This window comes from Tachysurus vachellii, chromosome 18, assembly GCF_030014155.1.
Source record: "Tachysurus vachellii isolate PV-2020 chromosome 18, HZAU_Pvac_v1, whole genome shotgun sequence".
Lineage (NCBI taxonomy): Eukaryota > Metazoa > Chordata > Actinopteri > Siluriformes > Bagridae > Tachysurus > Tachysurus vachellii.
The window spans coordinates 5712580-5732588 of record NC_083477.1 but is presented as its reverse complement, the minus strand read 5'-3'; the positions used below and the strand labels follow the sequence as shown (position 1 = coordinate 5732588).

The 20009-nt window shown below is 41.1% G+C and overlaps 1 protein-coding gene across 1 annotated transcript in view; it reads left to right on the top strand.

The window, feature by feature from the left end:
• Nucleotides 1-20009, top strand: part of LOC132861516 (inactive phospholipase C-like protein 2) — a 178428-nt gene that overhangs the window by 145401 nt on the left and 13018 nt on the right. Inside the window, exons 22-24 of the mRNA XM_060893075.1 lie at nt 3536-6025; nt 11535-11738; nt 12665-12740. Coding sequence (XP_060749058.1) covers nt 3536-6025; nt 11535-11738; nt 12665-12740 — 2770 coding nt within the window. The remainder of the gene's footprint in view (nt 1-3535; nt 6026-11534; nt 11739-12664; nt 12741-20009) is intronic.

Here is a 20009-nt window from a genome sequence, read left to right as displayed (position 1 = left end):
CAGATGACTGTATGTAGTTTTATATGTTTTTATGGTGTTTTTGCATGATTATGCTGAATCTCTGAATCCATGCTGAATTTCTCACTGTGTGTGTGTGTGGAAACTGACATCCATCATGTATTCCTACCTCAAGCACAGCATTCCCGGGATAAGCTCCAGATCCATCATAACACCGTCCAACACAACAATCAGCAGCTTATAAGCAGAAAAAAAAAAAGAAATCATCGTATCTCTAATTCGGAATCACATAATACTTATCATGTCTCAGAAATTGTCCTTCAGAATCACCACTTTTGGTGGATATTTTTCACTCTAGTAACACTGTCATAATAACCAGCATTCCTGTCAGGCTTCAAACTGCCTCTCAACTCTACTGCTAAAAATTATACAACAACATATTTACATATTGAAAGGATGCAAATAAAAAGTCTCTTGGAGAGAACACAAAGGTAACTCGGACGCACGAATGCAGCACGCTGTATGAATCTGTGTGAAGGAGAGCGAGGGATAGGAGACTGTAAAGTGTGATGCTGCTACAGCATGTATATTATGGGATGGACGAGTTCTACACTGTTCCCTAGATACTGGAACCAACTTCCGCATTAGAGTAACCTTGACTGCAGTGTTGTAGGGCGACACACTTAAAGAGAAATCACGCTGGTATACACAGAGCTCTCTCTCTCTCTCTCTCTCACACACACACACACTCACACACACACACACACACACACACACTCACACACACACTCACACACACACACACACACACACACACACACACACACACACACAGAGGGATACTCGGATCAAGCTTGCAGAAGCATAAGGCACTATCCTAATTGGTTCCTTTGCGATGTGACATATCAACCTTGGAAACATCATAATCATTCAGATAAGCTGAAAGTATTGTACTGAAAATCACTAAAAACACTAATTAAAAATCACTACGTGGTGCTGGGAGATCCACAGCACGGTTGTCGTAGGTGGTAAATGGTTGAAAGGTTTAATAAAGAATATATTATTCTTTAAATATTATATAAAAATTATTTTGATGGATGTAGCATTGTGGGGAGAACGGTGGCTTAGTGGTTAGCACGTTCGCCTCACACCTCCAGGGTCGGGGGTTCGAGTCCCGCCTCCACCTTGTGTGTGTGGAGTTTGCATGTTCTCCCCGTGCCTCGGGGGTTTCCTCCGGGTACTCCGGTTTCCTCCCCCGGTCCAAAGACATGCATGGTAGGTTGATTGGCATCTCTGGAAAATTGTCCGTAGTGTGTGAGTGAATGAGAGTGTGTGTGTGCCCTGCGATGGGTTGGCACTCCGTCCAGGGTGTATCCTGCCTTGATGCCCGATGACGCCTGAGATAGGCACAGGCTCCCCGTGACCCGAGGTAGTTCGGATAAGCGGTAGAAGATGAATGAATGAATGAATGTTGTTCGTATTTTTGTTACTCAGCCAGTGTTCGTGGGTCTGGTGGACCCGCTGCATTTTTGGGCTTTTAATTCAACACAATAAAAAAAGTATGTAAAAATACTCTACAGATGTTTACTTCATCCCAATGACAAGCAATATAAACAGCATCTATGGTTAATATTTGCCCTTTACCTTTATTACATCACATTTTTTAATTAAAGTGCTACTTGTTTTTTTGTTGTTTTTTAATAAAATGAAATAAAAAAAAGAAAATCAAATTTATGAGCGGGAAAAAATCAACAAATTTACAAGGAAGCAAAGTTTTTCAAAACTACTGATGTTTATGAATATGGGTCCCACAGACCCGAACAACATACAAGGGTTAAATCCACTTTTTATCCCAGCATGTCATGATGAAACAGAAAATTATTTTTCTATTTTTCTCACAATTCAATGAGAGATTAAGCTAGTTTGAGTCAGTGCATAAATACAATTCCTATCATCCCCAGGTCCACTAGTCACATGTCTGTATCACCCTCACCTGTGTCCTGTTTCACCCTGATGAGCACCCCAAGCTTTTGTTTAGGTTGAGTTTGTCTGTAGCCCTGTTTGCTCCAGTCTTGTTTCATAACCTTTTTGTTTTGTTTCTACTCACAGTTTTAGCACAATTCGTCTTTTCTTTCTTTCATGTCACTAAGGATAACAATAATGCATTATGGACAGTCTCATTTTATTAACAACTGGCTGAAGCTTTATCAAGTTGCCTTTTTTTCCTCTTTGTTATTGTTGACGCCTGTCAGCGAGCCTTTTCATGAATACATTTGTCTCAGTCATTACACAAATTCAACAATGACTGTTTTTTGCTGTAGCGATGAGGCAGCCTTCTTCAGGATCAGGGCTGTGTTTGTTTCAGTCACCTGTTAAGCTTGTGAGGCATGAACTACAATGAGAACCTCTAGTGCTGTTCCTGTTTGGGTTCTTGTTCTTCAGTGTGTAATGAGAAAGCACACATAGAACCTTGAACAGTTGTGAGCCAATAATAGAGACTTAAGCACTTTCGTACGTCGCTCTGGATAAGGGCGTCTGCCAAATGATGTAAATGTAAATGTAAAATGTAAATGTATATGTATTTGTCATGCTTATAATATTCTAAAATATAATAAATAATAAAAAGGATGACACTTGAGGCAAGACTACAATGATTTTCCACCAACTGACTGTGTGTGTGTCTGTGTGTGTGTGTGTGGTTGTGTGTGCGTATGTTTGTGTGTGTTCAATGCCAAAGAGCATGCCTCCCTTCATCTGTTTTCCCTCTGTTCTCTTGCCCTTGAGGTCATTATATATACACAGACCCAGAGGAAGCTCTTTAACCCCATCTGCCAGAAAAGAGAGAGAGAGAGAGAGAGAGAGAGAGAAACAGAGAGCTGTATTAGCCATAATACCAGATTCATAATCAGGTGTTTACACCTCAAAGCTTTTCATCAAGAAGCATCAATTCAGAAAGAAAAATGCATGAACACACACTCACAATACTCTTAGGGGAATATTCAGTACACAGCACTGGCGCTGAATATCAAAAACCCACAGAAAAAGCAGAAGATCTTTTTTTGATATTGAGATTTTTATTGTGCTTTAGAATTAAGAAGCAGGGATAAGAGAGAGGGAGAGAGAGAAAGCGAGAGAGAGAGAGAGAGAGAATTCTCTCACCTGAGAGATGTAAACAGCTTGTGGCGTGTGTGTGTGTGTGTGTGAGATAGAAGCACACACAGTGTATACTCTATTGTCAAACTGATGGACAAACACTCAAACCCACAATAATGCTGTCAGCTGAAATCAGTATAGATCCCTTCTAGCATGCATCTGCTTTCTCTTTATTATTTCTGTCTCTGAAGTCTATTGGTTTGTTTGTGGTTTGACCTAAAAATCCTAACTTTTCTAAATACCTTTGTATCATATTGTTTCAAAATGAACGTTTTATCTGTGTACTGAAGATGTGCATTGTGATCCTCTGGGACCCATCAAATAAGTCTCCCTTGCAAACAGTTTATGGTGTCTTTTGTATTGTGTCTATATTTTTACCCGTGCTAAATATATACTGACAGCCCCTCTTTTACTCCTTCTGCAGAACAACTCAAAGCAGCGACAGGTGAGGAAGAAGACAGTGTCGTTCAGCTCCATGCCAAGTGACCGCAAGATGAACAGCACAGCTGCCTGCATGGCTTTTATGTTGGAGGGATGCGAGATGAAAAAGGTCCGCTCCAACTCACGCATGTACAACCGGTACTTCCTACTAGACCCAGACTTGCGCTGGCTCCGCTGGGAACCTTCAAAAAAGGATTCTGAAAAGGCTAAGCTGGAGATTAAAAGTATCAAAGAGGTCCGGTCAGGAAAGAAGACCCCTGTCCTACGCAGCAATGGACTCTCGGATCAGTTTCCAGAAGAGTGTGCTTTCTCGATCATTTATGGAGACAACTATGAGTCTTTGGATTTAGTGGCAAGTACAGCGGATGTGGTCAGCACCTGGGTGATGGGGCTGCGCTATCTGGTCTCTTACGGGAGGCACATGGTCGGAGTGGTGGAAGCCACTCAGCCGAGCTTAAGAACATCCTGGATTGGCTCGGTGTTCGAGTTGGCTGATGTCGAAAGGCAGGGCCACATTGACCTGTTCCGTGCCACACAGATTATCAAGGGGCTTAATCCAGGCATGAAAGAGTCACGGATTATGCTGAAGTTTAAAGAACTTCAGAAAGCCAAAGAGTGCTATGGAGAGGCCATTGACCTAGACTTGTTTGTAGAGTCATATTGTGAATTGTGCACAAGACCTGAGATTTTTTTCCTGCTTGTGCAGTTCTCTAGCAACAAGGAGTACCTGGATTCTAAAGACTTAATGCTGTTTGTGGAAGTTGAGCAGGGTGTAGAGGGAGTGTCAGAAGAGATGTGCCGTGAAATTGTGAGGAAATACGAGCCGTCGGCTGAAGGTCGTGATCACGGATACTTATCTATTGATGGTTTTACACATTACCTCTTGTCATCTGAGTGCCATATTTTTGACCCACAGCACAAAAGCGTTTGTCAGGACATGACACAGCCTCTGTCTCACTATTACATCAACTCCTCACACAATGCCTCTTTGCTGGAGGACCATTACTGGGGGTCCTCAGACATTAGCAGCTATGTCCGTGCTTTGCGCATGGGCTGCCGCAGCATAGAGGTGGTGGTGTGGGATGGCCCTGACTCTGAGCCTGTAGTTTACGTAGGCAGCTCTGTGGCCTCCCAGTTGGCTTTCTCAAAGGTCCTGGATGTCATTAACCAGTATGCCTTTGAAAGCTCAGAGTACCCACTTATTCTGTGCCTAGTGACGCATTGCAGTGTTCCGCAGCAGAGGGTCATGGCCCAGCACATGAAGAAGATCCTGGGGGACAAACTTCACACAGAGCCTCCCAGTGCTGAGGAAAACTATCTGCCTTCACCAGAGAAACTAAAAGGCAAGATACTTCTGAAAGGGAAATGCCTTCCACCAGACATTCAAGATTCTGAAGGGGAGGTGACTGATGAGGAGGAGGGGCTTGAGATGTCACGGCGCATGGTGGGAGCAGACGAGAAGGACCATCTCAATGGTTTTAGTTGTAAGAGGCTGCAACTTTGTAAAGAACTGTCAGATCTTGTCACCCTTTGCAAATCTGTCCAATTTAAGGATTTTGAGTATGCAAAGAGGGAACAAAAGTACTGGGAGATATGCTCTTTCAATGAGGTGGATGCTAATCGCTTTGCTAACGAGTACCCTGAGGACTTTGTCAGTTATAATAAGCGATTTCTATCACGAGTATACCCGACTCCCATGCGCATTGATGCCAGCAATATGAACCCTCAGGACTTTTGGAAATGTGGTTGTCAAATTGTTGCTATGAACTACCAAACACCAGGCCTGATGATGGACCTTAATTTGGGTTGGTTTAGGCAAAATGGTAACTGTGGTTATGTGCTTCGCCCTGCCATAATGCGCGAGGAGGTCTCGTACTTCAGTGCCAATGCTCGTGACTCTCTGCCTGGTGTGTCTGCCCAGCTTCTCCATATTAAGGTGATCAGTGGCCAAAACTTGCCAAAACCTCGTGGTTCAGCAGCAAAAGGTGACGTGGTTGAGCCATACATATATGTAGAGATCCACGGAATCCCTGCTGATTGTGCTGAGCAGCGCACAAAGACTGTATCACAGAATGGTGACAATCCCATTTTTGATGAAAGCTTTGAGTTCCAAATCAATCTCCCTGAACTAGCAGTTTTACGTTTTGTGGTTCTTGATGATGACTATATTGGGGATGAGTTCATTGGCCAGTACACCATACCCTTTGAGTGTCTGCAGCCTGGATATCGTCATGTACCATTGCAGTCACTTACTGGAGAGTTTTTGCCCAATACCACATTATTTGTTCATGTGGCCATTACGAACAGACGTGGTGGGGGCAGAGCTCACAAGAGAGGTCTTTCTGTGAGGAAGGGTCGCAAGGCACGGGAGTACACTTCAACCAAGACCACGGGGATCAAAGTGATAGATGAACTCTTCAGGGCTTCCACACAGCCACTTCGGGAGGCAACAGATTTGCGGGAAAACGTGCAGGTAAGGCTTACAGCTTACAACATGCAAAAGAAATTGAATCACACGCAATAGTAGGCTGCGAGAAAATAAACGAGATTGGTTACATGGTTATGTATTTTTCTCTATATTACCTCATGGAGGTCTGGTCTGGGAAACATCTCCTTTTAAAACCTGATAGGTAAATGTATTAACATTCAGTGAAGCCAACTAACTCCGGTTTCCACCACCGGTCCAAAGACATGCATGGTAGGTTGATTGGCATCTCTGGAAAATCGTCGGTAGTGTGTGATTGCGTGAGTGAATGAGAGTGTGTGTGCCCTGCGATGGGTTGGCACTTGGTCCATTGTGTATCCTGCCTTGATGCCCAATGACGCCTGAGATAGGCACAGGCTCCCTGTGACCCGAGGTAGTTCGGATAAGCGGTAGAAAATGAATGAATGAATGAATGAATGAATGAATGAAGCCAACTAGCCATACTGGGCAAGAAACTTTGCAATACACCATTGCCTGTTCATTGTGCAGATATTATTACAGATATTTTTATTAGATTATATTTGCTTAGTGGTACAAGCCTGTCTCTGTCAAAACCAAGGTGTTATTTTATGCACATTGTTGTCTGGTAATAATATAAGGACTTGACTAAGGTTAATAGATACTTGGGGAGTGCTAGAGGTCTTTGTGTCAAATGTAACAAGCATATCATAGTCCATTATGCAAATTCAGGACAAACCTGAGAGTAAGGACTTCTTTTATTCTTTTACAATGAAGCTCATTAGTGCTTTAGGTGATTCTGTGAAAACCATGAAGGCATAATTATGATTTTCTCAGAACTAATGTAGTATTTCCTTCTCTGCAAAATAAAAGAGCTTTGTTGGCCTTATGGGGGGCATGGTGGCTTAGTGGTTAGCACGTTCGCCTCACACCTCCAGGGTCGGGGTTCGATTCCCGCCTCCACCTTGTGTGTGTGGAGTTTGCATGTTCTCCCCGTGCCTCGGGGGTTTCCTCCGGGTACTCCGGTTTCCTCCCCCGGTCCAAAGACATGCATGGTAGGTTGATTGGCATCTCTGGAAAATTGTCCCTAGTGTGTGATTGCGTGAGTGAATGAGAGTGTGTGTGTGTGCCCTGCGATGGGTTGGCACTCCGTGCAGGGTGTATCCTGCCTTGATGCCCGATGACGCCTGAGATAGGCACAGGCTCCCCGTGACCCGAGGTAGTTCGGATAAGCGGTAGAAGATGAATGAATGAATGAATGTTGGCCTTATTACTTAATAGGTGCATCTCACAAAAGGGAATAATGAAATGAGACAATGCAAGTTGACAAACTGGACAAAGAATAGACAGACAACAGAGAATCTGCAGCAATTATAATAGCTTAAGCTGTTACTAAAGTTTGATTTTTACTATTTTTGTAGTGTCTGCATTAATAATAAACAAACATAATCAGGTGGTTTGTCTGCTTCAGGCTGTTACTTAATATCATCCTATGTGATTTTACCAGCAAACAGGAATAATAAAATAATAACCCCTATGTCTTAATTTTACTTCACCAGTAAGAGTGCAAGGGGGACACGGTGGCTTAGTGGTTAGCATGTTTGCCTCAAATCTCCAGGGTTGGGGGTTCGATTCCCGCCTCCACCTTGTGTGTGTGGAGTTTGCATGTTCTCCCAGTGCCTTGGGGGTTTCCTCCGGGTACTCCGGTTTCCTCCCCGGTCCAAAGACATGCATTTTGTGTGCCCTGTGATGGGTTGGCACTCCGTCCAGGGTGTATCCTGCCTTGATGCCCGATGACACCTGAGATAGGCACAGGCTCCCCGTGACCCGAGGTAGTTCGGATAAGCGGTAGAAAATGAGTGAGTGATCTCTGATAAGGCGCAACAAGATGGCATATAATTACTTTTGTTATTGTTTAGTTAAAGAAACTGAAGACATTTATTTAGAAATTTTTGAAGGAGTCTCCAGTGTTAGTGGATTAAGTAGTTTTGTAAAAGTGAGAGGTAAATGTCTACATTTTCTAACACATTAAGACTTCAGGAACTCCTCAGAATTGAGAATTTTGCAATTTGTAGGTTCTCTTTAATTTGACATTTTTGTCTAATTGTGTTCAAGAAGAAGAAAAAAGAGGCAAGATTTCACTTTTTAACACACTTCTCTTGTATTTTGTATTCAGTACTAGAACAATTTTCCTCAGTAAGACATGCAACACTGCTCTCCACCCATTTGCCCCTCGGTGTTTTGCCCCAGAATACTTAGAGTACAATAACAACTAATTACTATGGCACAGGAAACACCAAACTCACTCAGATCTGCATTATGTAATGACAATGGTGATTTGCTAGCATCTGTGTTTATCTGAAAAAATGACAGCATGATGAATGAAAGAGTCTTGATGAATTACTTTCTTTTCTCCTTTTTCAGAACCTTCATTTTTACGTGCATTGTAGTAGGACATTTTCCACTAAAAAGTTTTCAGGTGCAGGATTTCAGGAAATTAGATTTTTCAAGCTAATCAAGATGAAGACTTGATGAATAACTGCTCAGAGCTTGTATTTAATTTCTTTTCTTTTTGGGAATACATGCAACTAGAAATAGAGCGTAATTTAATCAAATATCATGTTATTACTTCCGTTTCATCTTGCATCTTATTTGTTTTGATAGAGCTTATCTTTGATGGGTATGAATTATATATGAGGCTTATTAGGGCAGCATATTACTTTAGTTAATTAATGGACATAATCTTTGGTGGTTTTTAGTCATTGCAAAAGAAACTTTTATAAGCATGAGAATAAAGTATCCTTAATTATCTCTCTTTTTCTATAAGTGCCATGACGGTCTTCTAGACACTGGAAGTCTGAAAGCATTTCTTAGTCATATTTGGTTACCCCAAATTAATAAGACTAAATCCTGTTGCAAAGATATAGCTGTTTATTGTTTAGATAAAGCTAAATCTGTTATTAATAACACTAGTTCATCTTGGAATTGAGCAATAGGCGAGTTAGCGGCATTGGCATTTGAGAGCAAGCATCTAAAACATCTACAGTAATACACACAGAGAAGATGAGTCTGGACAAATTATCTAAATATGTGCTGGAAGAAGCGACATTTTCCCGCGCTCTCTGTCACCGTGTATGTGTTACATCATGGGACTTCAACTGTGATGTGAAGGGTCATTAAACTAAAGGGGAATGATGGGGAGTGATGCAGCACAAGAGAAGGACAATCTGTGAGTGTAGAAAGAGAGAGCGAGAGAGATGGAGAGAGTGAGCATGTGTGTATGCATCTCCATGTGTTATGGCTCAGCAAATAGTTTCCTCATGGGAACCAAATGTCCCGGTGGATGTTTTCACAGTGTATTTAAACAAACTGTTAATCTCCCTCACACCCAAGAACCTATGACGAAAGAGAAGGATATAGAGCAAAACAGAGAAATGAATGTCCTTTTGGCAAAGGAATTCAAATGCCAAAGGCAAAGTCAGAGACAAATCTACCCAACAACAACAACATTAATTGGGATGGATTGGATTTAAGATTCTCCATTATAATTGTGAGCACAAAACACATATACATGTGTAAATCATCTCTTATCTGGGTTCCACACCAGTTTGTTTGGCTGAAAAGGTGAAGAGCAACATTTTATGAGGGGCAGTAAGGTCTGTACTAAAGACCTACAGAGGAATTGGAGTTCATGAGTCCAGGATGTTATACTGTATGTACAAAAAGCCTTATGTGATCACAAGGAATTTACAGAATCCATACTGAATAGTGACAAAAGAGGTAACAATGCAGTTATATCCCAGCCCATTGGGCCCCATCCTTGATCCTGTTACATTTTTGCTGAGAACTTTTTTGTGCTTTTCCAAATCTCGCTTTGACTCAAGGTCGGTGAATTATCTCGTAAAGTCAGATCTGATGTGTTAAAGCAGAGAAAATAAAAGACTTAGTTCAGGTTAATCTAGGACCAGGGACAGAAAACAATAGGCTACAACTATTTCTTCTCACTCCAATGCCACCTGGTGGTAAGGTAACCTATCCTGAGATCAATCAGAATCAGATGTTTCTATGCAGACGAGTAAAGTGAATTAGTGAGCCTATAAAAAAAAGTCTACATAATAAGCTTTTTCTAAATTTACTTACTAACTCATGTAGAACACTGTTTTGTCAAGAAAGCAATCTCAATCTTGGCTGTTGATGGTGTTTAGACAGATAGGGACTGTGTGAAAATAGTACATTGAGTTAATATAGGGATGGCATAGGGGCATATGGCAATAGTGTTGGGCCACATATGCATGTGGTTGGGATGGCGCAAGCAACATGGGAATGGCATTGAGACAGCAGATTGGGTTACAACAGAGTTGGGGCACAGGGAGAAGGATTTGGGGTATATGCAGTGGGGATGGTGTCACACATCATACATTTCAGCTCATTTTTATACAACTGACCAATTGAGGGTTAAGGGCCTTGCTCAGGGGCCCAGCAGTGGCAGCTTGGTGGACCTGGGATTCAAAATCATGACCTTCTGATTAGGCTACCACATACCACATGGCAACATTTGTGGCGGTGGTGTTGAGCCACATAGAAATTGGGACGCCATTAAGTCAGATGCAGATGGGGAGGATGATTTTGGATGACATAGGCATGGGGTATTGGCAATGGTTTATATGGGGATGGGACAGGGATGAAGCTATGGGGATGAGGTTGGGATAGCATTGGATTATTTGGGGATTTCTGATGGAATGGTGGTGGACCTTTGGGATTGGTGTGGTGTTGGACAACTTTGGAATTGGAATTAAGACTGTTGTTGAGCAACATAATTGGCTTTGGGATGAGGTGTTAATAGTACTGGGCCACATAGACATGATTTAGGGGTTGTGTTAGGGTACATGCAGATGTGATGGGAATGGTGCAAGGCATTTTAGCACATGGGGAGGGGATTGGAGTAGATGCTCATGGTGTTAATGGTATTAGGTTATGCATAATATGAATACTGGATATAAGCTGAAATATTTCTGTCTAAGGCTTACAGGCTCTGAAAGCCCAATTAACAGATCTTAGGAGCAGACTTTGTTTTCCTAAATATGCAAACTTTGAGAGTACAATCACAAAATACACACTTTCTTTAGACTACTGATACAGTAAAACATTGATATGAGCAACCATGATGGTGTCATGGGAACCTCCACCAGCAGCATGAAGTGCCGCTTTCTTCCAGATTAAATAGAGGAGGTCACACTCTGCAGATTGATGGCACTTTGATGAATTTCACCAGATTTATAGCTTTCTTTTGTTTATTCAGACACTCTGACCTGGCACTTAATACCAGAGAGATTGCAAAATGAACAACAAACCTCCATGAGGCTTCCAGTTTAGTTATCGTTTATTTGCTAAAAGTGTTCCCATTATTAACTGTTTCTTTACTTTCCGCACCAGCGTGTTTCTTGCTGCAGTCACTGTAGATACTATAATAAAAGGATATGGCAATTTATTTAAAATATAAAGTACATTTCTTTGTGTGGTGTGTATCCATCTCCGACAGAACGCAATGGTGTCATTTAAGGAGCTATGTGGGCTGACCCCAGCAGCTAACATGAAGCAGTGTATCCTGACTGTCTCATCATGGCTGCTGAACAGCGAGAGGTCTCTTCGTGTCACCGTGGACTTGAGCGAGTCCTACCCCACCATGGAGGCCCAGGGTGCTGTCCCAGAGCTACTGCGCAAAGTCCTTCTGGCCTACGACACGGTAAGCTAGCATGCTATCTTACAAACATACCCAACAAGTGCCATTCACTAAATTCCAGGGGTTTCGTTCCCACGACGTAAAGTGTGTGTGTTTCCGGAGGTCTTGGAAAAACGCTCTCTTTCAAAAAAAAAACAGCATACTACGAAGGACAAAACAGTCATACAGGTAGAGTTATTTTAGAAAACAAATAAACAACCAAAAACTACGGTTATGGTTAGGGTTAGGGTTAGGGTTAGATTATCAAATCTTCACACTTCACTCTTAAAAACTACACTTCACTCTTAAAACGTCAGTAAAGTAGCATCTAGTGTTGTGTACAAACATGTACTAGCTTCATCCTGTCATCTCCTTTCTTCAGTTTTCAGTACTTTTGGCACAGGGAACTGAACTTGATTGATCCAGTACCAAAGCCCAAAGCTTTCAGTTATTTTTATTAGAATCAAATGTTGTTTATGGTGGGACTAGCGTCACTCTGTGTGATGATGTAAGACGAATAGAACGAGAAAAAAAAAAACAAAAAACACCAAGCTTCCAAGAACTGTACACACATTTCCAGAAACGTGATCCCACATTTAAAAGACATAAAAAAAAAATTGTAAAAAAAGAATTGTATATTATATTTTGATAATAAAACCGTTAATGTGAATATTAGATGGCGTATGTATGGTTAAAATTACTGGCACATTTCAGAAGTTTGTGGAATTTTCACATCGCTAAGAAGCTGCAGTCTTCAGTAAAGTAAAGCTCACATGTCTGATAAAAACAAAGTGACGTTTTATAAGTCGAAGTGTTTTGGCCAGAGAACTTAATTGCTTTTAAACAAGCACATCCTTTTTGTGCGTAGCATTAGAACTCTATTTATTATGTCTGTGTGTATGTCTGTCTCGCTTCCTGCCGAGATTTGACTTCCTGTTTCCCTCCTGCAGATGATCCAGACGAGTCGTACTCTGATCGAATCAGCAGATAGTGTCTACTGCAAACTTACTCAGTCACAACGAGCAGGTGAGAACTCGGACCATTTGTACCCTGAGACACATCTAAATGCATGCGATAAATGTCTCTGTCCAGTCTTCTTTAAACATTTTCCCTTTCTAAGCATTTTCTGACCAAATGTGCTGCCTTCAGCTACATTTACATGTAGCATATGACCGAGTGAGCCAAACCAGAGGATCTGATGAAAAAAATTGCTGAATGATGACTTTTTTCCTAGGCTACATAGATCATTGGTTAGTTGTCAGTTTGTTCTGCATTCTGTTCTGCTGACAAACCTGGTTTATGGGCTCAGTGATTATGTTCTTACATGTCCACTGTTTAATAATTACATAGAATAATACACTAACAACAAAACAGTCAATCAAAACCAATCAATCAAAATTTATTTGTATAGCACTTTCAACACCATAACAATGGACCAAAGTGCTTTACATGGTAAAAATATTATATAAGTCATAAAAAGTATAATCATAAAACACATCAAACTAACATCATAATAAAAGTACAAAAATACCATACACAGTAACTCGGGAAAACATATTAATCATATAGCAAAAGCCTTGTGAAAAAGAAAAAGTAACTAATTAGCCAGTCTGAGTTTCTCAGTAATTGGCAGTTCAGAGTCTTCAGACAGGACGAGATGGTAGCATGAAATGGTATCTATCTGTCTATCAGTATCTCTCTCTTTCTCCCTCTATCTATCTATCTATCTATCTATCTATCTATCTATCTATCTATCTATCTATCTATCTATCTATCTATCTATCAGAATCTCTCTCTTTCTCACTCTCTCCCTCTATCAGTATCTCTCTCTCACTCTCTCTCTCTCTCTCTCTCTCTCTCTCTCTCTCTCTCTCTCTCTCTTTCTTTCTCTCTCTTGCTCACTCTCTTTACTCATCCTTGATCTGAGAGCTAGGCTGAATCATCTCTTCACTAATGGCCTGCTGTTCCATATCTCACAAAAATAGACCCTTGTAAGGACTCTGATATTTTGTATCTCTCTCTCTCTCTCTCTCTCTCTCTCTCTCTCTCTCTCTCTCTCTCTCTCTCTCTCTCTCGCTCTCTCTCCCTCCATCTCACTCTCATTCTGTTTCTTCCAGCAGAGCATCACAGACGCCTGGCTCTTAATTAGTTTTGGCGATGTGTGTGTATGTACAGTATGTGTGTGTGTGTGTGTGTGTGTGAGAGAGAGAGAGAGAGAGAGAGAGAGAGAGAGAGAACATTAAAGACAGAGAGACTGCTGAAGGTGTGAATGGCCTTGTCCAGCACCTTTCTTTTTCCAATAAACACTTCAGGCTCACCTCCTCTTCTTTCCTTTATGCTTGTTTCCTCTTTTTCCCCTTCATCATGTCACCTCACATGCTAGACCACACACACACATATTTGCCTTGTCATTTCAACCAATCAGAAGCTGGCTCTTTAAACACAAGCTTGTTTTTTTTTCAGCACAATTCTAGCATTTCTATGGAAAACTTGCAACATGATAGTCAGTGAGAATATACATCATAAAACAGGCATAAATGAACACACACACACACACACACACACACACACAAAGACTTGTTTTTAACGAATGACAGCTCAAACCTGATGTACACTCTCGCAAAGCCTTCAGAACTCGGGAAAGGGTTTTTCCCGTTAACGTTCTTTCCCATATTTTCTTGACACTATTTTCATATCCTAAGGATTAAAACAAATAATAAACGTAATTAAACAAAACAAAAATCTACTTTAAGACACTAGCTCTATTTCATCAGAATTGCAGATTGGGTCTTATCAAAGAGATCGAAGAGAAACAGAGATAAACTTCCTGTTATTTTCATCTTTAGTGTGTGTGTAGTGCAGAGTGTGTGTATTGTAAACCGTCACATTATAACAACCTGAAAAACACTCGAGAATAACAGATAATCCATCCATATCACTATCATCACTACTGACTGTGATTAATGTCCTTAATTAATAATGTCTAATTAGTCAATTAACTAATGGATTAATAATGATGTATCATTAATAACACCAACAATAGAATATAGGTACAGTAGGGGTTTAGTGTGATCAGGCGCATTATATCGTTTAATATTAACACGCAAAAAAAAACGCAAATATATGAATTTAATAGACTGTTTATTAATTCAGTGTTTGGTTTCTGTAAAATAAGGATGGGAAATTGTTGCGTGGATTTTTATCGATTAAAAAATCAATAGGATTCTGACTAACCTTAACCTTAAAAAAAAAAGTATAATATTAATAATAAAGAATGTAGCGTTTTAAACAGCTTGTGGAATACTTTTTATGGATTGGCTTCTTATAATAAGATCTTCTTATGATAAATCAGGCCTTGTGTCATGTTAATTATATATACAGTAGACCAGAGACAAGACATCTGATGTGGAAGGAATATTCAAATGAAAAGAAGAAGGGATCAGTGAAGCACCCTAAGTCTTTCTGTCATCACTGACACTAGTAGTTGCTACGGAACTCATCACCAGGCCTCGCCAACCGTCTATATGCCTGCTTTCATTGTAAATCCCAAACATTCACTTCAAATAAATGGCTCCCGGCTGCTTTGTCACGTTACATCTGGGTCTTCCTCATTCTCTCCGTCTCTCACTAAGACGTGTGGTGTCTTAAAGGAGAACTCCAGCTGCAAACACATTCAGTGTGTTTCTGTTGAAATGTTTACGACGTGTTTACCGATTCAGGGTGTAATTAGTTGGTGGTTGCTGGATTTTTGTCCTTCTCATGAGGCATTAGCGTTGTGTGTCGTACTGGAATCACAGGTAGACATCGTTAGTGCAGTAACAATGATGTTTAATAGGAGAAAAACAAAAAAATGTCTCCAATTTCAAACACTCAGGTTTCCTGGTTAGCTCCTAAACAAGATAAACAAGAGAGTAAAAGAACAAGAGATTGGTTTCTTCTCCTGCTCCTGTTCACTGTCATATTCATGAGAAAAATAACATAGAAATAGTGAAAACTGCACTCAAGCTCCCAGAATGCAGTGTTGCTATTAGAAAGTGTTGCATCAGAGGCTTGGATTTAGCTAGTTAGCCACCTACAAGAAGACAAACATGATGTTGGTGTTGGTCACTAATATTAGCATTAAACTTTTGGAACTTGTCTTCAGGTCTAAATTCCATCAGCAGGTAGTCGAACAGCATTGTGGGTAATGTAGGAAAATAATGTGAACAACCAATAATGTTGGACGCAATTGAGGATTTGTGTTAATTATAGTTATGAACTCCTAGGGGGGGGCACGGTGGCTTAGTGGTTAGCACGTTCGCCTCACACCTCCAGGGTTGGGGGTTCGATTCCCACCTCCACCTTGTGTGTGTGGAGTTTGTATGTTCTCCCTGTGCCTCGGGGGTTTCCTCCGGGTACTCCGGTTTCCTCCCCCGGTCCAAAGACATGCATGGTAGGTTAATTGGCATCTCTGGAAAATTGTCCGTAGTGTGTGATTGTGTGAGTGAATGAGAGTGTGTGTGTGTGCCCTGCGATGGGTTGGCACTCCGTCCAGGGTGTATCCTGCCTTGATGCCCGATGACGCCTGAGATAGGCACAGGCTCCCCGTGACCCGAGGTAGTTCGGATAAGCGGTAGAAGATGAATGAATGAATGAATGAATGAATGAATGAACTCCTAAGGGGTTAACTTTCAATGCCGGTCCCAAGCTCGGATCAATTCTGCCAAATTCTGCCAAATGCTGTAAATGTAAATGTAAATTGGGATGGTTGTGTCAGGAATGGCATCCAGTGTAAAATCTATGCCAAATCAAATATACAGACCAGATGATCTGCTGTGGTGATTAAAACAGGGAGCAGCCGAAAGAACGACGACGACAAAGTTCTGAAATCGAACACGATGTATTTGTTTTCTTCTTCCTTCCACACTGTCTACTTTTTGGTGCATGATTCCTGGCTTTAGTTTATTTAACACAGAGACAAGGTTGCTATGGTTCACTTTATAAAAGGCTGATTTGGAGTCATTTGGCTCAGTGCTATGAAGTCATTGTGTTTCGCAAATGCCTTCATGAATCAACGGCAGGGAAATATAAATGCTCCATTCTTTTGTGTCAAAGGCCGCACTTTGCTGGTATTTCTGCCTCGACTGTACACCTCCACACACGTGCTTGTGAAGTAAACGGTCGGTGGTGTGGGTGACGGTTAGCAGCAGTGTGTGGGTGTGGAAACAACAGGACACAGCTGTGAGTCTGGCAGGCGTTCAGACAGAAGAAGAAGAAGCATTGGCTCCCCCTAGCATGAGTCTGTCTAGGGACTTCACTCTCCATCTCACGCTTTTAACTGGTTATCTGACTCATCAAAAACACACACACACACACACACATTTTTTTTTACTTAGTTTAGATTGAGAAACAAGCCATGGTATCATCAAACAACTCATTATAAAACTATCCAGTGCATATAAGACACACAATTACCTTTTAAAGCAGGAATCTATATTTCATTCACCAGCACATTTGTCATCAGAAAACATACAGTGCCCTAGACATACAGCTAAAGATGAGTACCAACAAATAATAGTGGTACTTAAGGATAAATTTATTCCATTCCTTTACCTCTTCTTACCTTTTTCTTCTTATTTCTATTCATTCGTTTATGTATATAACTGTAATTATATATATATAAAAAAAATTAATCTTGAAATCTTGACACTACTTTAGACTAACAGTATTGTTCCTTGTTCTGGCTCAGTCCGTCATCACACAATGTGCAACTCCACATGCTGTCAGAAAACGAAGGTGTGTTCATGGATACATAGCCAGAGCCAAACGTGGGGATAGTTAAAAACACAATTTCTTAAATAAAACATAACATGAAAACCGAAATAACACCGGAGTAAAAATCATGGGGAAAGAAAAGAAACCGTAACTCAAAAGAAACTAGACAGAGACACAAAACAGAAAGCACGAAGACAACACATCGACGAGGAATCCGCAATAAAAAAGGAAGACATTTAAAGACCAATGTTCCAACAGGTAAAATGTCGGGGCGTGATCCTGACACACGCACAAATACAGACAGGGTTACATTTCTACACTAGATTGCCCTCGGTGTAATAGTGCTGACTCGGACTGTCTGTCTGTCTAAAATAATACAAACAAAGATCACAAGAGAGATTGTGTCTTCATCCTGGTCACAGTCATCATTGACCTAGAGCCCAAGGCAGGAATTCAAGGCACCATGTAGATCAGCGTATAAGCACAATTTGATCATAGATGTCCAGGGAGAATTCTTTTGACTTTGTTTTGTTTTTTTAATATGCATGACGAGGTGTGAGACCTTATACATGCAGACGACTGGCTTTCTAAATCATGTCCAATCAACTGAATCTGTCATGTTCTGGAGACATCTCAAGATAATGGAAGCAAACTGGATGCGAGTGAAACGAATTTAGAGCTTAACCAAAGGTCAGAATACGTAGCTATTTTTCTAAATGAGTTTTTGATTTTTAATAAATTTGCTGATATTAAACATGAATGTTTACGACGTATAAACATACATGTATTTACTTAATAATTATGGAGAATTTAAACAATTGAATCAATCTTTATCACATGAAAGGGTGCAAGAAAGCGCAGGGGCTATAATGTTCAGCACACAGGTGTATACTTTATATGATCTTAATCTGTATTTTAGTCACCCATCCATCCATCCATCCATCCATCCATCTTCTACCGCTTATCCGGGGCCGGGTCACGGGGGCAGCAGTCTGAGCAGGAACACCCAGACTTCCCTCTCCTCAGACACTTCCTCCAGCTCTTCCGGGGGAATACCGAGGCGTTCCCAGGCCAGCCGAGAGACATAGTCCCTCCAGCGTGTCCTAGGTCTTCCCCGGGGCCTCCTCCCGGTTGGACATCCCCAGAACACCTCCCCAGGGAGGCGTCCGGGAGGCATCCGGAACAGATGCCCGAGCCACCTCAGCTGACTCCTCTCGATGTGGAGGAGCAGCGGCTCTACTCTGAGCTCCTCCCGGGTGACCGAGCTCCTCACCCTATTTCTAAGTGAGCGCCCAACCATCCTGCGGAGGAAACTCATTTCGGCCGCCTGTATCCGGGATCTTGTCCTTTCGGTCATGACCCAAAGCTCATGACCATAGGTGAGGGTAGGAATGTAGATCGACTGGTAAATAGAGTCAAATAGATCGACTCAGCTCTTTCTTCACCACAACAGACCGGTATATCGACCACATCACTTAAATATGTCGGAACTTAGAGCCCGTCTCCAAGTCGACATATCACAGGGTGATTTATACTTATATACTTTCAGGCAAAAATCAACCATTTTAATTTTTAATTAAAATTACTTTACTGATAGCACTAACATCAATACAAATAAAACAATGAGAAAACTCCTCAGACCTGGATGAGAATGAGCAAACTTCTTTATTGTGGTCAATCAGCCAGTTGAAAATAACAAATGAAAAACCCAAAAAGAGCATCTTCATGAAGAGCATCTGCATGCAATAAAAAACAAAACTCTCAAGACGTTCTTGCAAAGTAAAGTTTTTACACACACAACCCCGGACCCCAGAAAATCTCCTCAATATATACCCTGACGCTCCTAGGCGCCTCCTCTTTGGTTCCCATCCTCTCAGGCAAGTTCCCAGTCCCACGGTGGAGTTCCACTTGGTGTTCTTCCTCATGACGTCACCCATTTTAATTTAATTGGAGTTATAATAACTAATGTACAAGACTTTCAAACAGATAAAGCTTTGACTATCTACAAATCTTTCCAAGAAAAAGATTCATGTACTGTATGTAAACTTACCTCAGGGACGCTCTCAGTGCTCAGTGTTTTTTTTAAAAAAACCATTAACACGTTGGTGAATATCAGTGATTTGTTTTGGCCGATCTGGGTTTTAAAGTACTTTGTCCGGTCTAATGGCTTCCAGAGGAAAATGTGCTTTAGATTTTTGTTCTTATTCCTCATTATGCAGAAAAACAGAACACATTAGGCAAATGTTTGTCTCAGTGAGAACCAAAGCTGAGGGTTTGTAAGAAATTCATTCAGTTTGTTTGAAACAAAATGTCATGGTTTATGTTTATCTTTCACAATTTCTTTAGATTTTATGTGAAATCAGTGAAACACATTATATACAGACATACAGTACAAATGGAAATTATTAATGGAGAGGCTGTAATTTTCCACTTCTGAGCAGACAGAGAACAGATGGGAGGTAAAGTCGAAATATCAATCTGATTGTGCCATCTGCTGTGTGATTGTGATGGAGCATGTTGTGCTGTTTTTGGGGGGTTTGA